Source organism: Grampus griseus (assembly GCF_964374135.1).
Source record: "Grampus griseus genome assembly, chromosome: 19".
In the NCBI taxonomy this organism is placed as follows: Eukaryota; Metazoa; Chordata; class Mammalia; order Artiodactyla; family Delphinidae; genus Grampus; species Grampus griseus.
In genome coordinates this window covers 3,855,482-3,873,014 of record NC_139013.1, presented here as the reverse complement: position 1 = coordinate 3,873,014, position 17,533 = coordinate 3,855,482, and the positions used below count along the sequence as shown (strand labels likewise).

General features: G+C 59.3%; 1 protein-coding gene across 2 annotated transcripts; it reads right to left on the bottom strand.

The window, feature by feature from the left end:
• Nucleotides 1-1,888: 1,888 nt before the first annotated feature.
• On the bottom strand, nt 1,889-15,573 carry TTYH1 (tweety family member 1; the record flags this gene model as incomplete). Of its 2 annotated transcripts, XM_082677296.1 has the most annotated exons (14): nt 1,889-2,204; nt 2,328-2,408; nt 2,791-2,836; nt 2,964-3,106; nt 4,318-4,410; nt 4,657-4,749; nt 4,892-4,947; nt 5,455-5,530; nt 6,110-6,182; nt 7,487-7,582; nt 9,975-10,195; nt 11,008-11,119; nt 12,994-13,172; nt 15,448-15,573. In XM_082677296.1, 13 exons carry the CDS (start codon nt 15,571-15,573, stop codon nt 2,370-2,372), a joined length of 1,353 nt encoding a protein of 450 aa, XP_082533422.1. In that variant the 3' UTR covers nt 1,889-2,204; nt 2,328-2,369. The 2 variants fall into 2 exon arrangements, with proteins under 2 accessions (XP_082533422.1, XP_082533423.1); XM_082677297.1 differs by lacking the exon at nt 2,791-2,836.
• Between the last annotated feature and the right edge of the window lie 1,960 nt (nt 15,574-17,533).

The following is a 17,533-nucleotide window of genomic DNA, read 5'->3' as shown; positions in this document are numbered from 1 at the left end:
CCCGTGTCCCTCTCTGGAAACTGTGATCCATTTCTCTCTCCCAGCTTCAGGCCCACACATCGAAGGCTTCCTTGAACATTCCTTTCGGTGTACAAGATGGAAATGATTAGCAAGCATGGAGCTATCCCCTACGGCAGGCCCCCGCTGGACACCTGACATCCGGCACTCTGGGCCAACAAGCCCTGACCTGAAACCCTTGGGGCTGTTTACGTGTTTGGGGATTCAGGATTTTTCAGACTTTCAAGAGAGAACATGGTGTATATTCCACAGAGGACACGGTACCCTCAGTACCCTGCCCAGCACTTGGAAGTAACCCCGTCAGTGTTTCTGTAGAGAAATAGATGGACATTCACACCAGGCAGGGAAATGGTCTGTAAGTAACCTCGTGCCAGGCTGGGCTTTGCTGCCCAGTGAGTTCAGGGAAGACTTTTGGTCTAACAGAGCCCTTTGGATTTTGGAATTGCTGAGGAGGGACTGGGGAGCTGTCTTTGACACCCTTCTGATGGATGACACAGCTGAGGTCCAGCTAGTCGAGTGACGACCCACATCCACCTGGTGGTCGAGAGCAGGCCTGGGCTCTTAACCACAGGGATCCTGCTCTGCGTTTGCCCACTCTGCAGCCATTGTCTGTCACTCCCACCTCAAATCTCTCCTCTCAGGCTTTCTCCCAAGATTCCAAACCCAGCCGAGAGCTGTCACGTTCCGAGACCCCTGATGTACAGCGGTTTACTGGGCTCGTCCTCTTTCTATGGACTTTAGTTTCCAGAGTTTAGCTGATCGAAGTATCGTTGCAGCAAATGGCGCCTAAAATACATCCTTACGTGTCTCTACTTTATTTCCATAAGTTGATTCCCAAAAGTAGGACTGTCGGGTCAAAGGGTCTATCACATGTGAGCAGACTATTTTTTTCATTGGACTGCAGCTCAGAGCCTCAGGAGTGGTGCATGAGCCGTTCCGACACATCCTTCCCAGCATGGGACGTGAGCCCTCCTTTCCTTTTATGATAATCTTATCATTTTAATTTCATAATAATTCTTTTTCACTGGGTGGTGAAAACAAAGTTTCTGCTTGTTTCACGGTGCACTTCCTAATTATTAGAGTTTGAATGCCCTTTAGTCTGTTCACTGGCATTGGGATTTTCACTTCACTGAATGTTCATCTTAGTTGCTTATTTTCAAGTTGGGTCATCTTTTTCATGGTTTGTAGAAGCTTTGCAGATTATACATATATGTTAAGAATTATCTATTTCTTTGCCATGTGTGTTGTTAGAAAAACAAACTGTTTTCCCCAGACTGTCAATTTGCCTCTTGACTTTACGGTATTTTTTTCACTCCACAAGTTGTCAAATAAGTTATCTCTTCCTTTCCGTCTTTAGGATACCTTGCTGAAAATCCTCCCCCTCCAACCGAGATATACAATATACAAAAGTCTCCTCTTTTCCCTTGAAATACTTCTGTCCCTTGTCTACATTTAGGTTTTCCACCCATATTGTATGTAGACTGTTTTCTTCCAGCTGGAGAGCTAATCATGTCAGCATTCCTTCGAAACCAGTCCTTTTCACCCTGACTTGAAATCTGTCTTCTGTCATATGTACACACACACGGAGATCTATTTCTAGGATGTCTCTTCTGTTCCAGGGATATGCGTCTCCTCCTGCGTCGGGACATGTGTGCTGCTTTTAGATCAGGGGTGGGGGGGATTTTTTTTTTTTAAAGAACAATCCCTTTGGAACTGCTGCAGAGCCTGGACAGGAGAGAAACACCTGGCGGCCAGGAGGCAGGGCGAGAGCAGAGGTGAAGAGAATCTCCACCCCCCAACCACAAGGCCAGATTGGCGGAGGGGAGAAAAAAGGACCCAGCTGCTTGTAAAATAAAGTCGTCCCTTTTATTTCAAATCAACCCTTTCCCAAGTTGGTGCCGCAAGTGGAGATCAGGGGCCCTAAGCCCACTGGGGTGTGGTAGGGCGGGGGCACTCACATCCCTTCAGGGCTGAGAGGCTGTGGGTCTGGCTGTCTGCCCGCTCCCCGGCCAGCTCAGGGCCCTGGCCTACCCCCTCGGCTTACTTCCAGGGCTAAGGACACATAGAGGGGGCAGGGCAGGCGGGAAGGCAGTCCTGTTTAAGGTGTCCGTAGCCAGGGCATTGTTAGTGGTAGGAGCCTAGTGAGGCTGGGTTAGTGGGGTCTTCTCCGGCAGCTGGGGAAGGAACTGCAGAGAGAGACAAAGATCGGACCAGATGCAGGCAGAAGGGCCACCCCGGAGCCCACAGGGAGGGAAGGAGGGAGGGCAGAGGCTGGCTTTGGGAGCTGGGGTGTCACTCTAGATGCTCACCGGAGATGGGGAACAGGCTCCAGTCTGGCATGGAGGAAGGGCTCAGATAGATGACTGCCACTGCACGAAGCGCTTGGATTCCTGCCAGGGAGATGTGGGGCGAGAGAGGGCATGACTAGGGAATCTGGCTTTGTAGTGTGGGCCCTCAGACCCAGGGGTCCAGGACCCAGCCCCTCCCCCCTCAGACCCAGGAGTCCAGGCCCCCAGCACCTCCTCCCTCAGACCCAGGAGTCCAGGCCCCCAGCCCCGCCTCCCTCAGACCCAGGAGTCCAGGCCCCCAGCCCCTCCTCCCTCAGACCCAGGGGTCCAGGCCCCCGGCCCCTCCCCCCTCAGACCCACAGGTGTCCAGGTCCTCGGCCCCTCCTTCCTCAGACCCAGGAGTCCAGGCCCCCAGCCCCTCATCCCTCAGACCCAGGGGTCCAGATCCCCAGCCCCTCCTCCCTCAGACCCAGGGGTCCAATACCTGAGGGTTGAAAGGGTCGTCATCATCTGTGTCATCATAGTCGTCACTGGGGTGCAAGGGGGGGAATGGCAGAGAAACAGGATGGGGGTCCATCAGGAAGCTGCCCCCTAACAGTGGCTCAATGGTTCTCCCCCATCCCCTCCGCCAAGACCCTGCCCCCCTCCCCTCCTGACCTGGGTGGGAAGAGGGCCCAGGCGCGGGGCAGGCTGCAGAGGGCGGTGGCCAGGGCCCCCGCAGACAGGAGGGAGAAGAGCAGCAGGTAGAGCAGGCCTTCTAGGGCGTCCTCACACAGGCCCCGCAGGGCTGCGCCATAATCCTGGGGCGGGGGGGGGGGAGAGGGCGTCAGCGGGCAATGCACACGGCTCAGGCCGTGCACCTGGCTCTGCAACGTTGAATAAGTCCCTCAGTTTCCTCCCCTGTCGCCTGTGCTCAGCACAGGGCCTGGCACGCAGAAAGCGCTCAGCACACGGTAGGCGCTGTGGTCATTGTCATTATCACACCTGCGAGCAGGAACCCAAGTTGCGGCTTCCTCTCCATCACCGAGAACCCTCCCTCCACGCCCCCCACGCCCAGACGCCACAGCAGCTCAGCCTTGGTTGAGTGCCGGGCGTCTCAACCTGGACACGTCTGACATTGGGGCAGATCACTGTGTGTGTGCTGAACGGGGTGGCAGCGGGTGGTGCCTCTGCACTGCAGGTCCCTGAGCAGCAGCCCTGGCCTCCAGCCACGAGATGCCAGTAGCACCCCCTCCCCCAGCCGTGACACCCAAACATGTCTCCACACATTGCCACCACCTCCTGGGGCAAATCGCTGGCTTAGAACAACACTGAGAAGAAGGCTTAGAAGGACAACTGGTATAGAAATGCCCCCTGCACATAACGCGCACTCAGTAAGCACTGGCTGGCATTACTGGCATCCCCGGAAATCGGCAGGAGCACCATTTCCTGAATGGCCAGCCATAAGTCATTCAGCAGGGGCTGGCCGAGGCCTGCTCTGTGCCAGGCAGTGCTCCAAGTACCGGGGAAACTTCAGCAACCAGGCCCCAGAAGGTCGCTTCAGACCACAATGAGCTAATGAGAAAGCAGTACTGGGGTCCCGACAGCAGGCTAGCACCAGCAGGAAGGAACCCGGCCGATGGGAGGCGGGGGACTGCTGTCTGGGAGACCCGCAAGGCTGCTGGGGCAAGGGGTGCGGGCTAGGGAGAAGCCAGGACCTTAATCCGCCTGCAGGGGTAACTGCGGGTTTTACGCGCAGGAAGAAGATCAGATTGTGCTTAAAAGGCTCACTGGGCTGTTGGCTGCTGTGCGGAGGACAGATGGGGGCAGGCAAGCAGGAAACAGGGAAGAGGCCCTGGGGCCGGGAGCAGCGGTGACAGCGTGAGCTGTGCTCAGAGCCCAGACGGGCTTCAGAAGGGCCGGCAGAACTTGCTGGAGGAATGAACAGGAAGCAGAAAGGATATTCCTAGGTTTCTGGGTCTAGGCAGAGGCTCCCCTGCGAGAAGAATTCGGGGAGGGCGACAGGGGTCACCTTGTGCAGGCCACGACAGTGCAGCAGTGCCACCAACTGGTGGAAGTTTCCTTCTGTCACATTCAGCGTCTCCTCCAAGGACAGCAGAGGCTTCTGCGGTGGCAGGGGGTTGTTATCTCAGGAACTCTTCAGGCTCCGCCCATCTCTTCAGGCCCCGCCCCTTTCGGTGGGCTCACAAAGCCAGGGCCCCACCCACAGCTTCCGCCCCGCCCCTTTCTGCGGACCCCCGCCCACAGCCACCGCACCGCCCCTTTTCTAAGGCTCCGCCCACACACCCAGGTTCCCTCCCCTCCTTCCCCTGGGAGTCGGGGTGCAGAAGGAGCACCCGGCCCCGCCGACCTGAGCAGAAGGGAACTGGGGGACAGCTTCTCGCTCCAGCCCCTGCAGCTGGGAGTGGATGTTGGCCAGAGCTCGCTGGGACACAGTCAGCCTCTGCGGGAAGCCAGAAGGAGGGAGGAGGACCCAGCGGTTGACACCCCCAGCCCACTTGGCGCCTTCATCCTCCCCCAGCATCCCTAAGTCTAGGCCCCAGCCGCACCCTCCTCCACCCGGTTCCCTTGCCCGCAGCCCTAACCTGTTGAAAGGGGTTGGAGACGGCCTGGTTGCAGAGGAAATAATAGTTCAGGATGTCTGAAGCGGCAAGGGAAGAGGGGAAGAGGGGGGAGGCTGTGAGCCTGAGCCCCGGGGCCTCCCTGGGGAAAGGCGGGAGGGGGCAAGGCCACACTTTCCACCCCTCCCAGCTCAGGACCCTCCTGTGGTCCCAATGACCTCGCATTCTGAGACTGGCAGCCCTCCCAGCCCCTAATCCCTTCTGCTCCAGCCACAGCCAGAAACATGCTGACCTACACACTCCCGGGGAGCCCCTGCTTCTGCCACCCTCCCCTTGACTCAACTGTGCTCCCCCCATTTTCTCCAAGTGGCCAAATCCTCCCATCCCTCAGCTCCAGCCTGAGGACCCCTTTCTCCTGACTCCATCACCCTTATCCCTCCCTCTGTTCCAGCGCACCAGGGGAGGTGCCGAGAGCTTCTGCAGAACTGGGCAGGGCCTGGCAGCCGGCTGCGCACCCTCCCCCCATCCCAGGAGGACCGCGCAGAGAGGCCCGAGGACGCAGGGCGTGCGCCTGGAGATGCGATCACCTGAGCCAAGGCCAGTCTCCTCCCGGGTCAGGTTCAGGATGTAGGTGTCCGGGCTGGAGCAGAAGTCGCTGAGGCCCTGAGAGGGGCAGCAGGAAAGGGGGCTCAGAACAGAAACCGCCCCCATTCCACACTCCCACAGAATTGAGGGCACTCTAGCCCCCCACTCAGACCCAGGAGTCCAGACCCCCGGCCCCTCCCCCCTCAGACCCAGGAGTCCAGACCCCCGGCCCCTCCCTCCTCAGACCCAGGAGTCCAGACCCCCAGCCCCTCCTCCCTCAAACCCAGGGGTCCAGGCCCCCGGCCCCTCCTCCCTCAGACCCAGGAGTCCAGACCCCCAGCCCCTCCTCCCTCAGACCCAGGATCCAGGCCCCCGGCCCCTCCCCCCTCAGACCCAGGATCCAGGCCCTCTAGCCCCCCCCTCAGACCCAGGAGTCCAGACCCCCAGCCCCTCCCCCCTCAGACCCAAGTGTCCAGAAGTCCAGTCCCTCAGGACCTAGGAAACTGGCTGGAAACTTCAGAACCTGTGTTCCTGGCCCCCAAGTCTTTCCTCCCAGGACCTAAGGCATTTACTCCCATCCTGCCCCAGGATCCAGGAGTTAGGGGCCTTTGGCACCCTTAAGTCTTGGAGCCCAAGGGCCTGTCCCACTCCACTCACCACGGCCGTAGCTGCCTCCAGGCCCATGGAGCCCCAGCTCAGGACGAGAACCAGGAGACTCATCACCGTCATCCTACGGTAGGAGGAGGGATTGGACTTGGGGGTTCTGGGGTTCTTAATCTCCCACCTCACCTCTTCCCTTCCCCCACCCCTAATCCCATCACAGCCCCAGCCCTACCCTCCACCCACCTCTGGAGCCAAGAGGATAACAACTAGGGGCAGAGAAGCTGTTGGGGGAGAGGTGTGGACCCGAGGCTGCTGACGTCAAACTGAACATCTGGCCCTGCTGGGGGAGGATACGGGGTGAGGGGCTGGCCGGATCCAGCCCACGTCTGTTCCCGCCTTGCTCCGGACCGCCCACCCCTGGGCCCCATCTCCCTGCTCTGAATTCTGCAGGACCTTGCTCCCAGGTTCACCCATTGCTTGGTCAAGCCCAGACTCCTCCTCCCAGGAGTGGACACAGCTCCAGGGCTGAAACTGCCTTCCAGGTTTTCTCTGGGGATGGGGTTCGGGGGGGGGGAATCAGCCTTGGAGGGTGGTCAGCAAGAAAGAAGGGCACCTGGAGGGAGCCAAACTGAAGGCCTGGCCCCAAGCCCCAGACCTGCCCTGCCCACTGTGCTTTACCATCTTCAAGCTTCAGGGCGGCCTGGATGGGATGGCAGGACCTCTCACCCCGGGGGGAGTGTGGGAATGGTGGCGGGCACAAGCGTGGCCCCCCTCAGGGCCAGGGAGGATACAAAGGCTCCTCCAAGTGGAATAGGCTGGCCTAGGTGGAATCCCAGCTCCAGCACTTTCTGGCTGTGCAGCCTTGGGCAAGTGGCCTAACCTCTCTGAGCACCAGTCTCCCTTTCTGTCATATGGGGAGAAGGAAAGGGCCTCCTCATAGAGTTAGTGCGAGGGTTCCAGAAGAGCATCGGGCATACAGAATGAACCTTTAAGTAAGAGGGTGGTCCTTAATTCCGCCACGCCACGTGACAGCTTTCTGCCTCAGGGCCCTCATCTTCCAGTAGGCATCTGACAGGCACCTCCTTCACAGGGTGCATCTGACAGGCACCTCCTTCACAGGGTTGTCACCTCCTTCACAGGGTTGTCATAGGGTTGTCATAGCAACTGAGAGGGTCAGTGATCACCCCAATCCTCAGCACAAGCATCACTATCATTGCTTTTCTAGGATTTTGGTGCACTTCTTACTGTGAGGACAGCCTGTTTCCCGCCCGCCCCCTTCCTGGGCAGCTCTGAGCCTGATTTCTATGTGCCACCCCAGCCCAGGAACTCCATGGAGGTTCGTGGGACAAGGGAATGAAACCTGGGAAGGACCGTGGCCCCTCTCGGAAGAGCGCTGTGGGATCTCAGTGCCAGGAAGACCCCCAGACTTACACAATCACGAGCCACTTGCTCTGCTTCGCCAGGCCCAGGAGGGTGAAGAGGCAGACCAGCAGCTCCAGGAGCAGCAGGAGAACGTAGGCCAGCCACCTGGGGAGGGGGTGACAGGGCTGAGGCTGCAGCAGCACATCCAGCCTTTCACGGGCCCAGGCTCCCAGACCGGGACTCGGCAGAGGGTGACAGCCGTTCTCCCGGCTCTGCCTGCACACGCGATCTCCCTGATGCCCAGTCTCCAGGCCACAGCTAGGCCCATCTGTGAAGTGGGTGCATTGGGAGGCCGGCCACTGGAGCCATTTAGAACACAGGTGCCAGGACTGTACCCTGACCGAACCACGCATGAGCCCTGAGTGGCACGCTCTCAGGGCCCCAGCCCCTCCACCCCAGCCCGGAGGGCAGAGGGACTCATTCCCAGGCATGTACTCAGCAACACAGGGCACGACCCAAGGGCTCAGTGTCTGCAGGCAGACGGCCTGGGTCGCAGTGCCAGCCCCTCCACTTCCTGCCTGCCTGCAACTCGGTCTCAGTAACCTTGCCTCCTGGGTCTCGGCTTCCCCGCCAGTAACTCGGGGAGAACAGCAGCACCTACGTGCAAGGGTTGTCGTGAGGCTAAGGAGTAGAGACACACAAGCACCGAGAAGAGCGCCAATATGGACGCACTTAGATATCAGCTTGAACACGAATCGGGAAACTTTTAATGTCATTTAAGAATTCAGTATTAGCTACTGGTCAGTTCACTCTGGTTGCAGAGGAAGATGTACATGAGGCCGCAGCACAGCGCCTGGCACTTAGGAGATGCTCAATAAATAGCAGCGCTCTCAGCGATCCCCATGTCGCCAGAGCGGCAAGGGAACGGCCACCCCCCTCCGTGGCAGCCTCTGCTCAGACCCCTGTGGGGACTCACTGTGCCCTTCTTTCCCGGACTGCCGGCGGGTCAGGCTGTCCCCGGAAAGGAGAAGCTGGACCCAGTGGCTGCAGCTGACCTCCAGGCCTTTGCTCCCCATGTCCCCACCGCCAGCTCGTGTGTCCCAGCTTCACTTCACTTCCGTCAGGGGCAGGTAGCACTTCTGCCCTAGGCCACCAAGAACCCCCCCAGCGAAGCTCTCCCGCTGGGGGCCCCGATTTCCTTCCAGGAAGCCGGCCATGTTTCTAGAAGGAGTCCCAAGTGTCAGGCGCTCTCGTATTGGTGAATCCAGAGGCTATTACCTGTTAATGATGGGTCTGCCTCACCCAGGTGTAGCCCACACAGCTACCCTCAGCCCCCACTGAAACAGGGCTGAGGCCCAGGGCCGGCACCCCTGAGCTTGGCCAGAACCCAGAACTTGAACTCACTAGGACCCAGGCCTGTCTGATGCCCTGCAGGGGGTTCCCCATTGCGGACTGCTTCAGCCCAGGTCTGCCTGCCCTCCTGGAGCACAGAATCCAGGACCAAGTCTTCCCTGTCTCTGCTCCCATGTCTGGTTGGGACCCTCAGTTGTCGGATGACCAAAAGAAATAATTCCTTGCGGACGAAGCAATGAGGACACTCCGTCATGTTGGCTGCTGGGAAAGATGGCCGTCCCAGATGTCCTTCAAATGTCACCTTCTCAGTGTGGCCTTCCCGGATGACCCCCCCCCAACTCCCAAAACTGCCATCCTCTGTCCCCAGACCATCCCGTTCCCGTCTCCCACCTACTCTTCTCCAGAGCTCTTAACACTCACCACCTTACAGACAATATCTCATGCATGCGTTTCTTATTGGTCCGCCCACCGTGAGACAGGCAGGATTCATTGTTCAGCGCTCTATCTTAAAAAAAACCATATTTTACAGACACCTATATAATGTGTGCCGGTCGCCCCTGTAAGCACTTGACAGATAATGACTCAACAGACCCTCCACGATCCAATGAGGGTATTGCTACCCATTATTCCCACGGGTACCAGCTGGGAACACCGAGGCACAGAGCTGCTTTGTACCTTATTTAAGATCACGTGGTTAGGGAGGGCCGTCTGGCTTTAGAGCTCATGGTCCTGACCATTTGGGTACACCTCTCTCACCAGAAGGTGCAGATAAATATCTGTTGAATGGATACACGCATCAGCTGGACAACCGAGGGAGTGAACTAGTTAGTCTGAGATGCAATGAGTGAAGTGCAAGAGTGACTTGATGAACGGCTGAGTCAAGGATGAATGAATGAAGGAGTGAATACATTGAGGGAGGGAGTAAACGGATGAATACTGAGTGGGCACGGCATCACTTGGTCCGTCTCTCTACGCCAGGGTTGCTGTCACTTACTGACACTTAGCACAGATAGTCCTTTGCCGTCGGGGGCTGTCCTGTGCACTGTAGGATATTCAGTAGCATCTCTGGTCTCTGCCCACCTGGTGCCAGTAGCATCCCCTCCCCCAGCTGTGACACCCACATATGTCCCCCAATGTCCCCTGGGGGCACAATCACCCAGGCAGGGGTTCCCTGCCACACGGAGCAGACAGAGCGGTCACCTACCTGTACTCCTCCACAAAGGACACATCTTCAGCTACTTGCACGGGGCTCAGGGGCACTCCCTGCCAGAAGGCCAGCCCCTGGAGCTGCTGGGCCACGGCTTCCGCCTGCCGCCGAGCCCCCCGGGTGGCCGCCACCAGCTCCGTGCGCTGCGTCAGCACCTCCTCCAGAGTGGTCAGCTCTGTCCTCACGGCCTCATCCAACCTCTCCACCATCTCCAACACCTGCGCACAGGGGTGGGCCTGGAGTCGGGGGAGGGCGTTCTCTGGGGTGGCCAGGGATTGGGCGACAGGGCTGGGGGGGCGAAGTAGGAGTGAGCAGGGGTGGGTATCTGAGATCTGGGCGCTGGGGCATCTGAGGATTGAGGAAGGGAAGGAAGGGGCTCTGCGGTCCAGCTCATGCAGTTCTGTGGCTTCTGTCAGGAGCTCGGAGAGGTCAGTGGCTTGAGCTCCAGGACTGAGGTTAAGTCTGGGATCCTAGGTCTGACCCTGGCATCTGCCTTCCTGAGTCTGGGGTCTCACGTCTGGGTTCCAGGGTTGCAACCGGACATGAAATCTAAGGTCTGAGGTCAGGCTGGGTCTCAGCTCCGGGCCTGGCATCCTGGGGCTGGGAATGAGAGTGAGGCTTCTCGTCTGAGTCCCGGGTCTGAGCGCTGAGGTCTTTAACCTTGCACCCGGGCCAAGGATCAGGTCTCTGTCCTGGATCTGGCCTGAGGGCAGGGGCTGGGTTTTGGTGTTTGGCCTCTGAACGGTTTGGGCTGTGAGCTGAAGTCCAAGGCTGGGGCTGCGTGTGAGTTAGTCTGGAAGCCCAGATCTGGGCTAAGGTTCTGATGGTACCATGTGTGAGGCCCTAATCTGTAGTCAGGGCTGGGGGCTGGGCATACAGTCTGAGATCTGCATGTTGGAACCTGACATTCTGAGTCTGGGGTCTTGGCTCTGAGTTTAGATCCTGTTTTCCTGGGAGGGGGCCCTTTGCCCAGGTGTGGGGAACCAGTCTGGGTGTGGGTCTGGGGTCTGGCCAGTGCCTGGCCCCTCACCAGGTGGTCAATGGCAGTGAGTGTGTGGTTGGCATGCAGCAGTGCAGAGCTGAGCTGGGACACCCCATCACTGGTCTCGCTGTTGCCATAGAAACCGATGCCAATGCCAGTGCTAAGAGGAGGAGGGAAGGGAAATCACAACCGGTCCTGGGACCCTGGGGGCCGCCACGCCCCCCCCACCTCCTCACACACCCAATCCCATCTCCCACCCCATCCCATTGGTCCGGCCCATCGTGGGAAAGGAACGTCTCCAGTCTGGCCCCCACCAGTTGCCAAGGTAACGGGAAGGTCTCACTCCCCCGGCCCAGGGACGTCATTGTGATGCTAATGGTGGGTGGAGAGGTGGTGGGGAGTAGGCCCCCAGATTTAACTCGCACCTCCCCGGAGTGAAACCCTGCCATGCCCAGCCCCAGGACGGGAGGTCCTCCCCTCTAGTGACTGCCAGCCCGCACCCAGGCCCTCCACCCTTTCCCCAAGTATCCGGGGTCCTCAGCACCTGTCCCTTCAGGATGCAGCCGTCCCCTCCCCCGCCTCCTGGGGGACCCCAAGCCTGGAGCTCCCAGTCTCCCCCCACCCCCAGGAGCCAAGCTTCTGGACGGCTGGGAGGGAAGCGAGGGAATGTGGGCCCAACGGGCCAGAAGCCGGGCGCCCCCGCCCCTCGGTCGCCGGCACACAGAGCTCCATTGTGGGGCCTGAATACGGGCCCCCTCCCTCTCCGTCCGCACCACACTGAGTCCCTCCGCGGAGGGGGCCAGGCCTGGAGCGGGGCGGCGGACGCCCCGACGCCCTCACAGCTCCCAGCCCCGCGCTGCGCAGGCCCCCGCCCCCTGCCCTGGGATGTGACGGCGCTGGCTCCAGCGCCCGCACCCATTGTTCGCAGTGCTACAAAGCTGCTCTTGTTTCCCGGCCACGGGGGCTGGCCGTGCCTCTCCCGCACAGGGCCTCTGTCCACCTCCCCGCCCCCCTCCACGCGGGAGAGCGCGAAGAGGAAGCACCTTGGGACCCCCCCCAGCCCCCTCCCCCACTTCCACCTCCACACGCCCACGCTCCCCGCGGTGGCATGGCCCAGGCTGGCGGGGGTGGGGTGGGACTAGCCGCTTTCCGGCCGCTGCCGCCCTCCCCGCCCCCAAGCCCCAGGTCGGGGGCAAGTCCTGAGCGCCCAGATCTGCCCTGAGGGGTGGGTGCTGCCCTGAGGGGAGGGGCTGCGCCCAGAGCGGGCTCCTGGTAACTGGCGCGTCCCCACGTGCCCTGCTCCTCCCACCCCTGAGGGTGTCCCAGAAGGTGGCCCCTGGGCTCCTAGGGGCTTTGGGGTCTGAATCTCCACGTGGCCCACCTGGCCTCGAAAGGTTGCCTCTCCCTGAGCCTCCCTCTTCAAAACTGGTTGTGACAACTCTGAATCCAGCAGGGTTACCGTGGGAAGGAGTTAGACCAGCTCAGGGCTGCTCCTGGATTGTAAATATCCCTTTACTGTCCCTGACCGGGATACATCAGCTTCACGAGGGCAGGGACCATGTCTGGCTTAGTCAGTATTTCCTGGCACATAGTAGGTACTCAGGAAACAGTTGCTGAATGAATGAGTGAGTGAATGAATGGCATCCCTAGTTCACATTTATGGCGTCCAGCTGTGAACCAGGCACTGTACATTTCATTTAATCGCACCACAAGCAGGAGGTGGGTGTGACGACAGTGCCCATTTTAGAGATGTGGAAACCGAGGCCTGGAGAAACTATACCACTCGCCTAGGTCACACAGCTGTTCCACGGCAGAGCCACCAAACCCAGGCAGTCTGACTGCCCAGCCTTTAACCCCTAGACCATCCTGCCAGGCTGGCTGCCCTTGGGAAGTCACTTTTCCTCTTGGACCTTGGTTTCTCCATCCATCAAATGGGAGCAATTCTCCCCTGCTGGGACACCACCAGGAAGACTGATTGATAGAGAGCTTGGGGAGCCCCATCCCCAGTGTCCACCCACCCTGGGGCCCCATTACCAGCCGACGAGAAGGGCAGCAATGCAGCTCCAAGTGACGCAGCCTCCCCCTGGCGGAGGGCTCTTGGCCCCGGGTGGCTCTGGGGGCCGGCAGCAGCAGAAGCGGATGAGGTAGACAGCAATGAAAATGAGGCTCAGGCCCAAGCCCAGGCCTGCCAAGGCCACGACCAGCAGCAGGGCCTGGGGAAGGGGGTGACATCAGGCATCAGAGGGGCTCCGGGCTCCCTCCCTGTGTGTCTGAAGGTTCTGGCTTTGGGACCTCAGTGCAGGTGGAAGGCACCCCGGCTAGCTGGGGGGCCGAGCCCAAGCCATGGTTTTCAGGTTTGTGAAGAAAGACGTCACTCCCAGCCCCTCCCAGGCCGGCAGCCAGGGCTCTGGGACTCGGGGCTGGAGGGAGCTTCCAACTGGGAGGCCCAAGTCTTGGGTTCAACTTCTGCCCTGCCCTCCAAAGGCTGTGTGACCTCTGGCAGGGGCCCTCCCCTCTCTGAGCCTCGGTTTCCTCCACACCAAGACCAGGCAGTTGGAATGAAGCACCACCCAAGGACATGCCAAGACCTGGACCCCAGACTCCTGTGGGATCGGGGGTCTGGAGGGGGCACCTGTTCCTGGTGACGTGCGCCAGGTTGGGGGTGGTAGGCTTCCTACTCCCTCCGCCTCCCCCACGCTGGTCCTCCCCACTCACTGTTTGCTTCCTCTCCCCTGATGCTGAGCTCTGCACCCCCACCGCAGTGTGAGTCTGTCACCCAGGGACTCAGGGGGAGGGGGCGTGACAGCCTCCGTGACACTGTGTGCGTGCGTGTGTGCACGCGTGTGCACGCTCGTGCAACTCAGAGCTGGGCACTGGGAGGCTGGGAGAGTGAAGACAGAGCAGGGGCGAGAGGGGTATGGGGGGGGAAGAGAGAGAGAGAGAGGGAACGAGGTAGTGTGTGAATGTATGTGTGAATGTGTATATGTGAACATATGAGTGTGTGAATGTGTGTATACTTGACGCGTGTGTGTGAGCATTTGTATGAGTGCAAGAATATGTGTGTAAATGTGAAGGTGTGGGTGTGTGTATACATGTGTGAGAATATGGGTGTGTATACATGTATCTGTATGTGGGTGTATATGTGTGTATATGTGCGTGAGTGTGAATGCATGTGTGAGAGTGTGTGTCTGTGTGTGTGTCCCCCCAGCACGGTGGCACCCAGTCCCTGATTATTTTCCCAGCTGTCTCCTCCTGGGGTGTGTGTCCCAGCACTGTCACCCTGACTGTTGTTGGGGGGGGGCAGAGTGAGCCTCCCTGAGTGCCTCTGGCGGTGGCTGGGGTGGGGACCCCGCGTGTGGCATCTGTGTGGGGAGGTCTCCTTGGCCGTGAGCAGGTGGCCGTGGACTGGCCCTGGAGGCTGGGATTGTGTAACCAGCAGGCTGTGGTAGAGGGGCTGGCAGTCCCCGTTTGGTGGGGACAGAGCGGCGTGGAGTCGGCGGGAGGAGCTGCTTACGGCCGGCTCAGCGCAGCCATGACCCAAATAGCTCAGAATACAGCACACGTCCCCCTCTCTGCTTTCCTGGGACCCCCCTCCTTCTAAGCTTGCCAATCCCCAGCCCCCTGTCCCGGGAGCCCCCCAGGACAGATCTGAGGGGCTCAGACCTTACAGGCAGGGCCCAGGACCCATCCCAGGGCTCCACCATCCTGCCCACCCCCTACCCCATCCCCAGCTCCGCCAAGCCTTGCTCATTAATCTCAAAGTCAAGGACTTGAATTAAACTGGGTCAGGGGACAGTTCTTTCGCCCCTATTGGAGCTGACCCAGGCTGGGCCCCCTTCCCCAGGGACCCCGGTTTCCTTAAAGTTCCCACCCAGCCCCACCCTCTGGCCCCGTTTCTGTCATCCTCCAGTCCCCAAACCGAACCTCATCCTCACCCCCCCTCCAGCGACCTGACTGCCCCTTCCATCCTGGGACAGGCTGGAAGTCTCTCCCAGCGCATCCACCTGTTTTTCCCAGCTCCAGCCCTAAAACCCCTCACCCCCTTCCCCATTTCAGGTCTCAGTCCCCTCCCAGAATCAGGGCACCTCCAGCTTTCTTCCTCTCCACCATGTCAGCTCCTCTGTATCTCCTGGGTCCCACCTGAACTGGGACGCATTTAACTGCATTGCCCTGATCCCATGAGGGAAGGGGTCGTCTTTTAGGACATGATGGACCTACCCCCCTGATGACCCTAGCTTCCCGCGCAGCTCTCAGAGACCCGAGAATCCAAGGGCCCCCAGTCCCCTCCCTCCTCTGAGATCCAGGGGTCCAGGCCCCAGCCCTCCCGCATTTAAGGAGGTTCCCAGGAGAACCTCCAGGTACGGGCAAGCCAGGCTCTCGCTGCCTCAGGTACCCCAAAGTCCCGGCCCGGCTCCCACCCCCAGAGAACACAGGAATCTGTCACCCAGCTCCCAACCCCCGCCCCCAGGACCCCGTGCCCGCGCCCACCTGCTGGTATTCTTGTTCTTGGGGCGCGAAACCGCTGGGCACCGGGCGGAGCTGGAAGTCGGCGCGGGGCAGCTGGTGGAGCAGATGCACCCAAGCCGAAGGTCGGTAGCCCGGGGGCGTCCCCATGGCCCCCGGGGGAGGGCTCAGCGGGGCGGACGCCGGGGCTGCGGGAGCCTCGGCAGCGGAGCGGGGCGCGGGCTGAGCGGGGTCTGGCGGGGCTCAGGGGAGCGAGCGGGGGGGGAGGGAGGGGGTGGGGGGCGGAGATTGGGGGAGGAGGGGGGAGGCGCGGGCAGGGCAGGGACGGTGCTGCCCCTGGCGGCTGAGGGGGGGACTGCGGTACCGCGAGTCGGGCTCCCCGCGCCCCCTCGGTGGCGGCGGCTCCCACCTGCGGACCCCCGCGCAGGTACCGCGCTGCTCGCACAGGCGGCCCAACGGAGCTCGGCTGAACAGCGACATCCAGTAGAAGGCCGCTCATACTGTTATATCACCCTACAGCATAACGAGCCCTTTATCTTTAGGAAGAACCTTCGGGTCTGTGCAGAGGTCGCTAGTGTTTGCGCAGCATTTTACAAATAATGATCAGTTACAAATCATGGTCAGTTGCATCAATAAAAACCCCTCACTTATGTAAGCGTACTCTCACCTGTAAAGGACGCCTCCATGTGGGTTAAAAGGCTTCTCCCACTTAAAAAAAAAAAAAAAATCTGTGTAAGGACACAGCTTCTAGACCCAAACGTCCCTTTGTGTATAGAGCACTCCAGAAAGTACACCCGCATGTCTGCAGTAAGGACCCCTGGCACGTGCAGAAGGGTTCTTCCCACTCCAAGAACTTGCTCATCTATTTGGGGGACCCCCTCCCATCTTTATAAGGATGCCTCCCATGTGTTAAAGAACCTCTCTAAACTGATTAAGAAAGACTTCAATGTATACAAGGATCAACCTGCCCCTGCCATTGACTTTACAGTTTACAAAGTGTTTTTCCAGCCGCTACCTCTGCTGAGTCTCACAGGAACCCACTGAAAACGCACTGATAGTGGAGGAAGTAGAGGGGACCTGGCTGCTTCAACGTTACCACCCAGCCAGTCACTGCTGAAGTCAAAACTAAGGTCCCCAGGAATCTGCCCCAGGGGTTCCCCCACCCCTGTGGAGCTGGGCTAGACTTCGCCACCTGGCGTCCCCACACACATGGCCTCCCTTGTGGGGGGATGTGATGGGCAGGGGGGAGAAAGGGGAGATAGCGCTCCACCCATCTCATCCCAATATTTTGCTCCCGATTGGTGAGAAAGGGCTGGGGGGTAGTTGCCCATCTCATTACTAGGGAGAATATAACGGTGGTGGTGATGGTCCTAGGGATAATGATGGTAATGACAATGATGAAGGTTATGGGGCTGTGGATGGTGACAATGATATGATGAAGGTGATGACGAGGATGCTGATGACAGTGATTATGTTGATGAACGGGAGACTGAGATGCTGTCTGATAGAGGCTTGTTCTCCTTGATCTCCTGCTATTGTTTCCTGGGTCTGCTTCTCCTGGGGAAGATGAATGGTTATTCCAGGGTGGTCCCTGAGCACTTCCAGGGTTCTTCACTGAATACCGTTCCAATACCATCCCAAACTCTACAGGTGTGAATTCAGGGCTTGGGTGCGTTAGGACCCCCACCCCCAGCGTGGGGGAGGGCTCAGAGCACAGGTTGTTGCTATTGATATTTTGTTTCAGCCAATTCTTGCCATGTGGGGAGAGGGACACAGCATCGCCAGATGTTTCAAATTTCCAAGAGACGGCAGAAATATGGATATTTTTAAAAGCAAAATCCCTCAGCTTTTAAATGTTAAAGCTAATTCAAATACAGAAAAAATACTGTGTGGGCCAAATAAAACCTGCCCGTGGGTTGATGCTGGCTGTTTTGTAAGCTCTGGTCTAGCCAGACGCCGAGCAGCACTGCCGAGGAAGGGGCAAGCGGAGGGAAATGGGCCCACAAAGAGGCTGAGAAGGAGCAGCCCAGAGAGGCAGGAAGGAAGCAATGCTGCCTCTTCCAGGAAGGCCTCCTGACCAGCCCCTCTTGCCAAAAGACAAGGGCAGGTC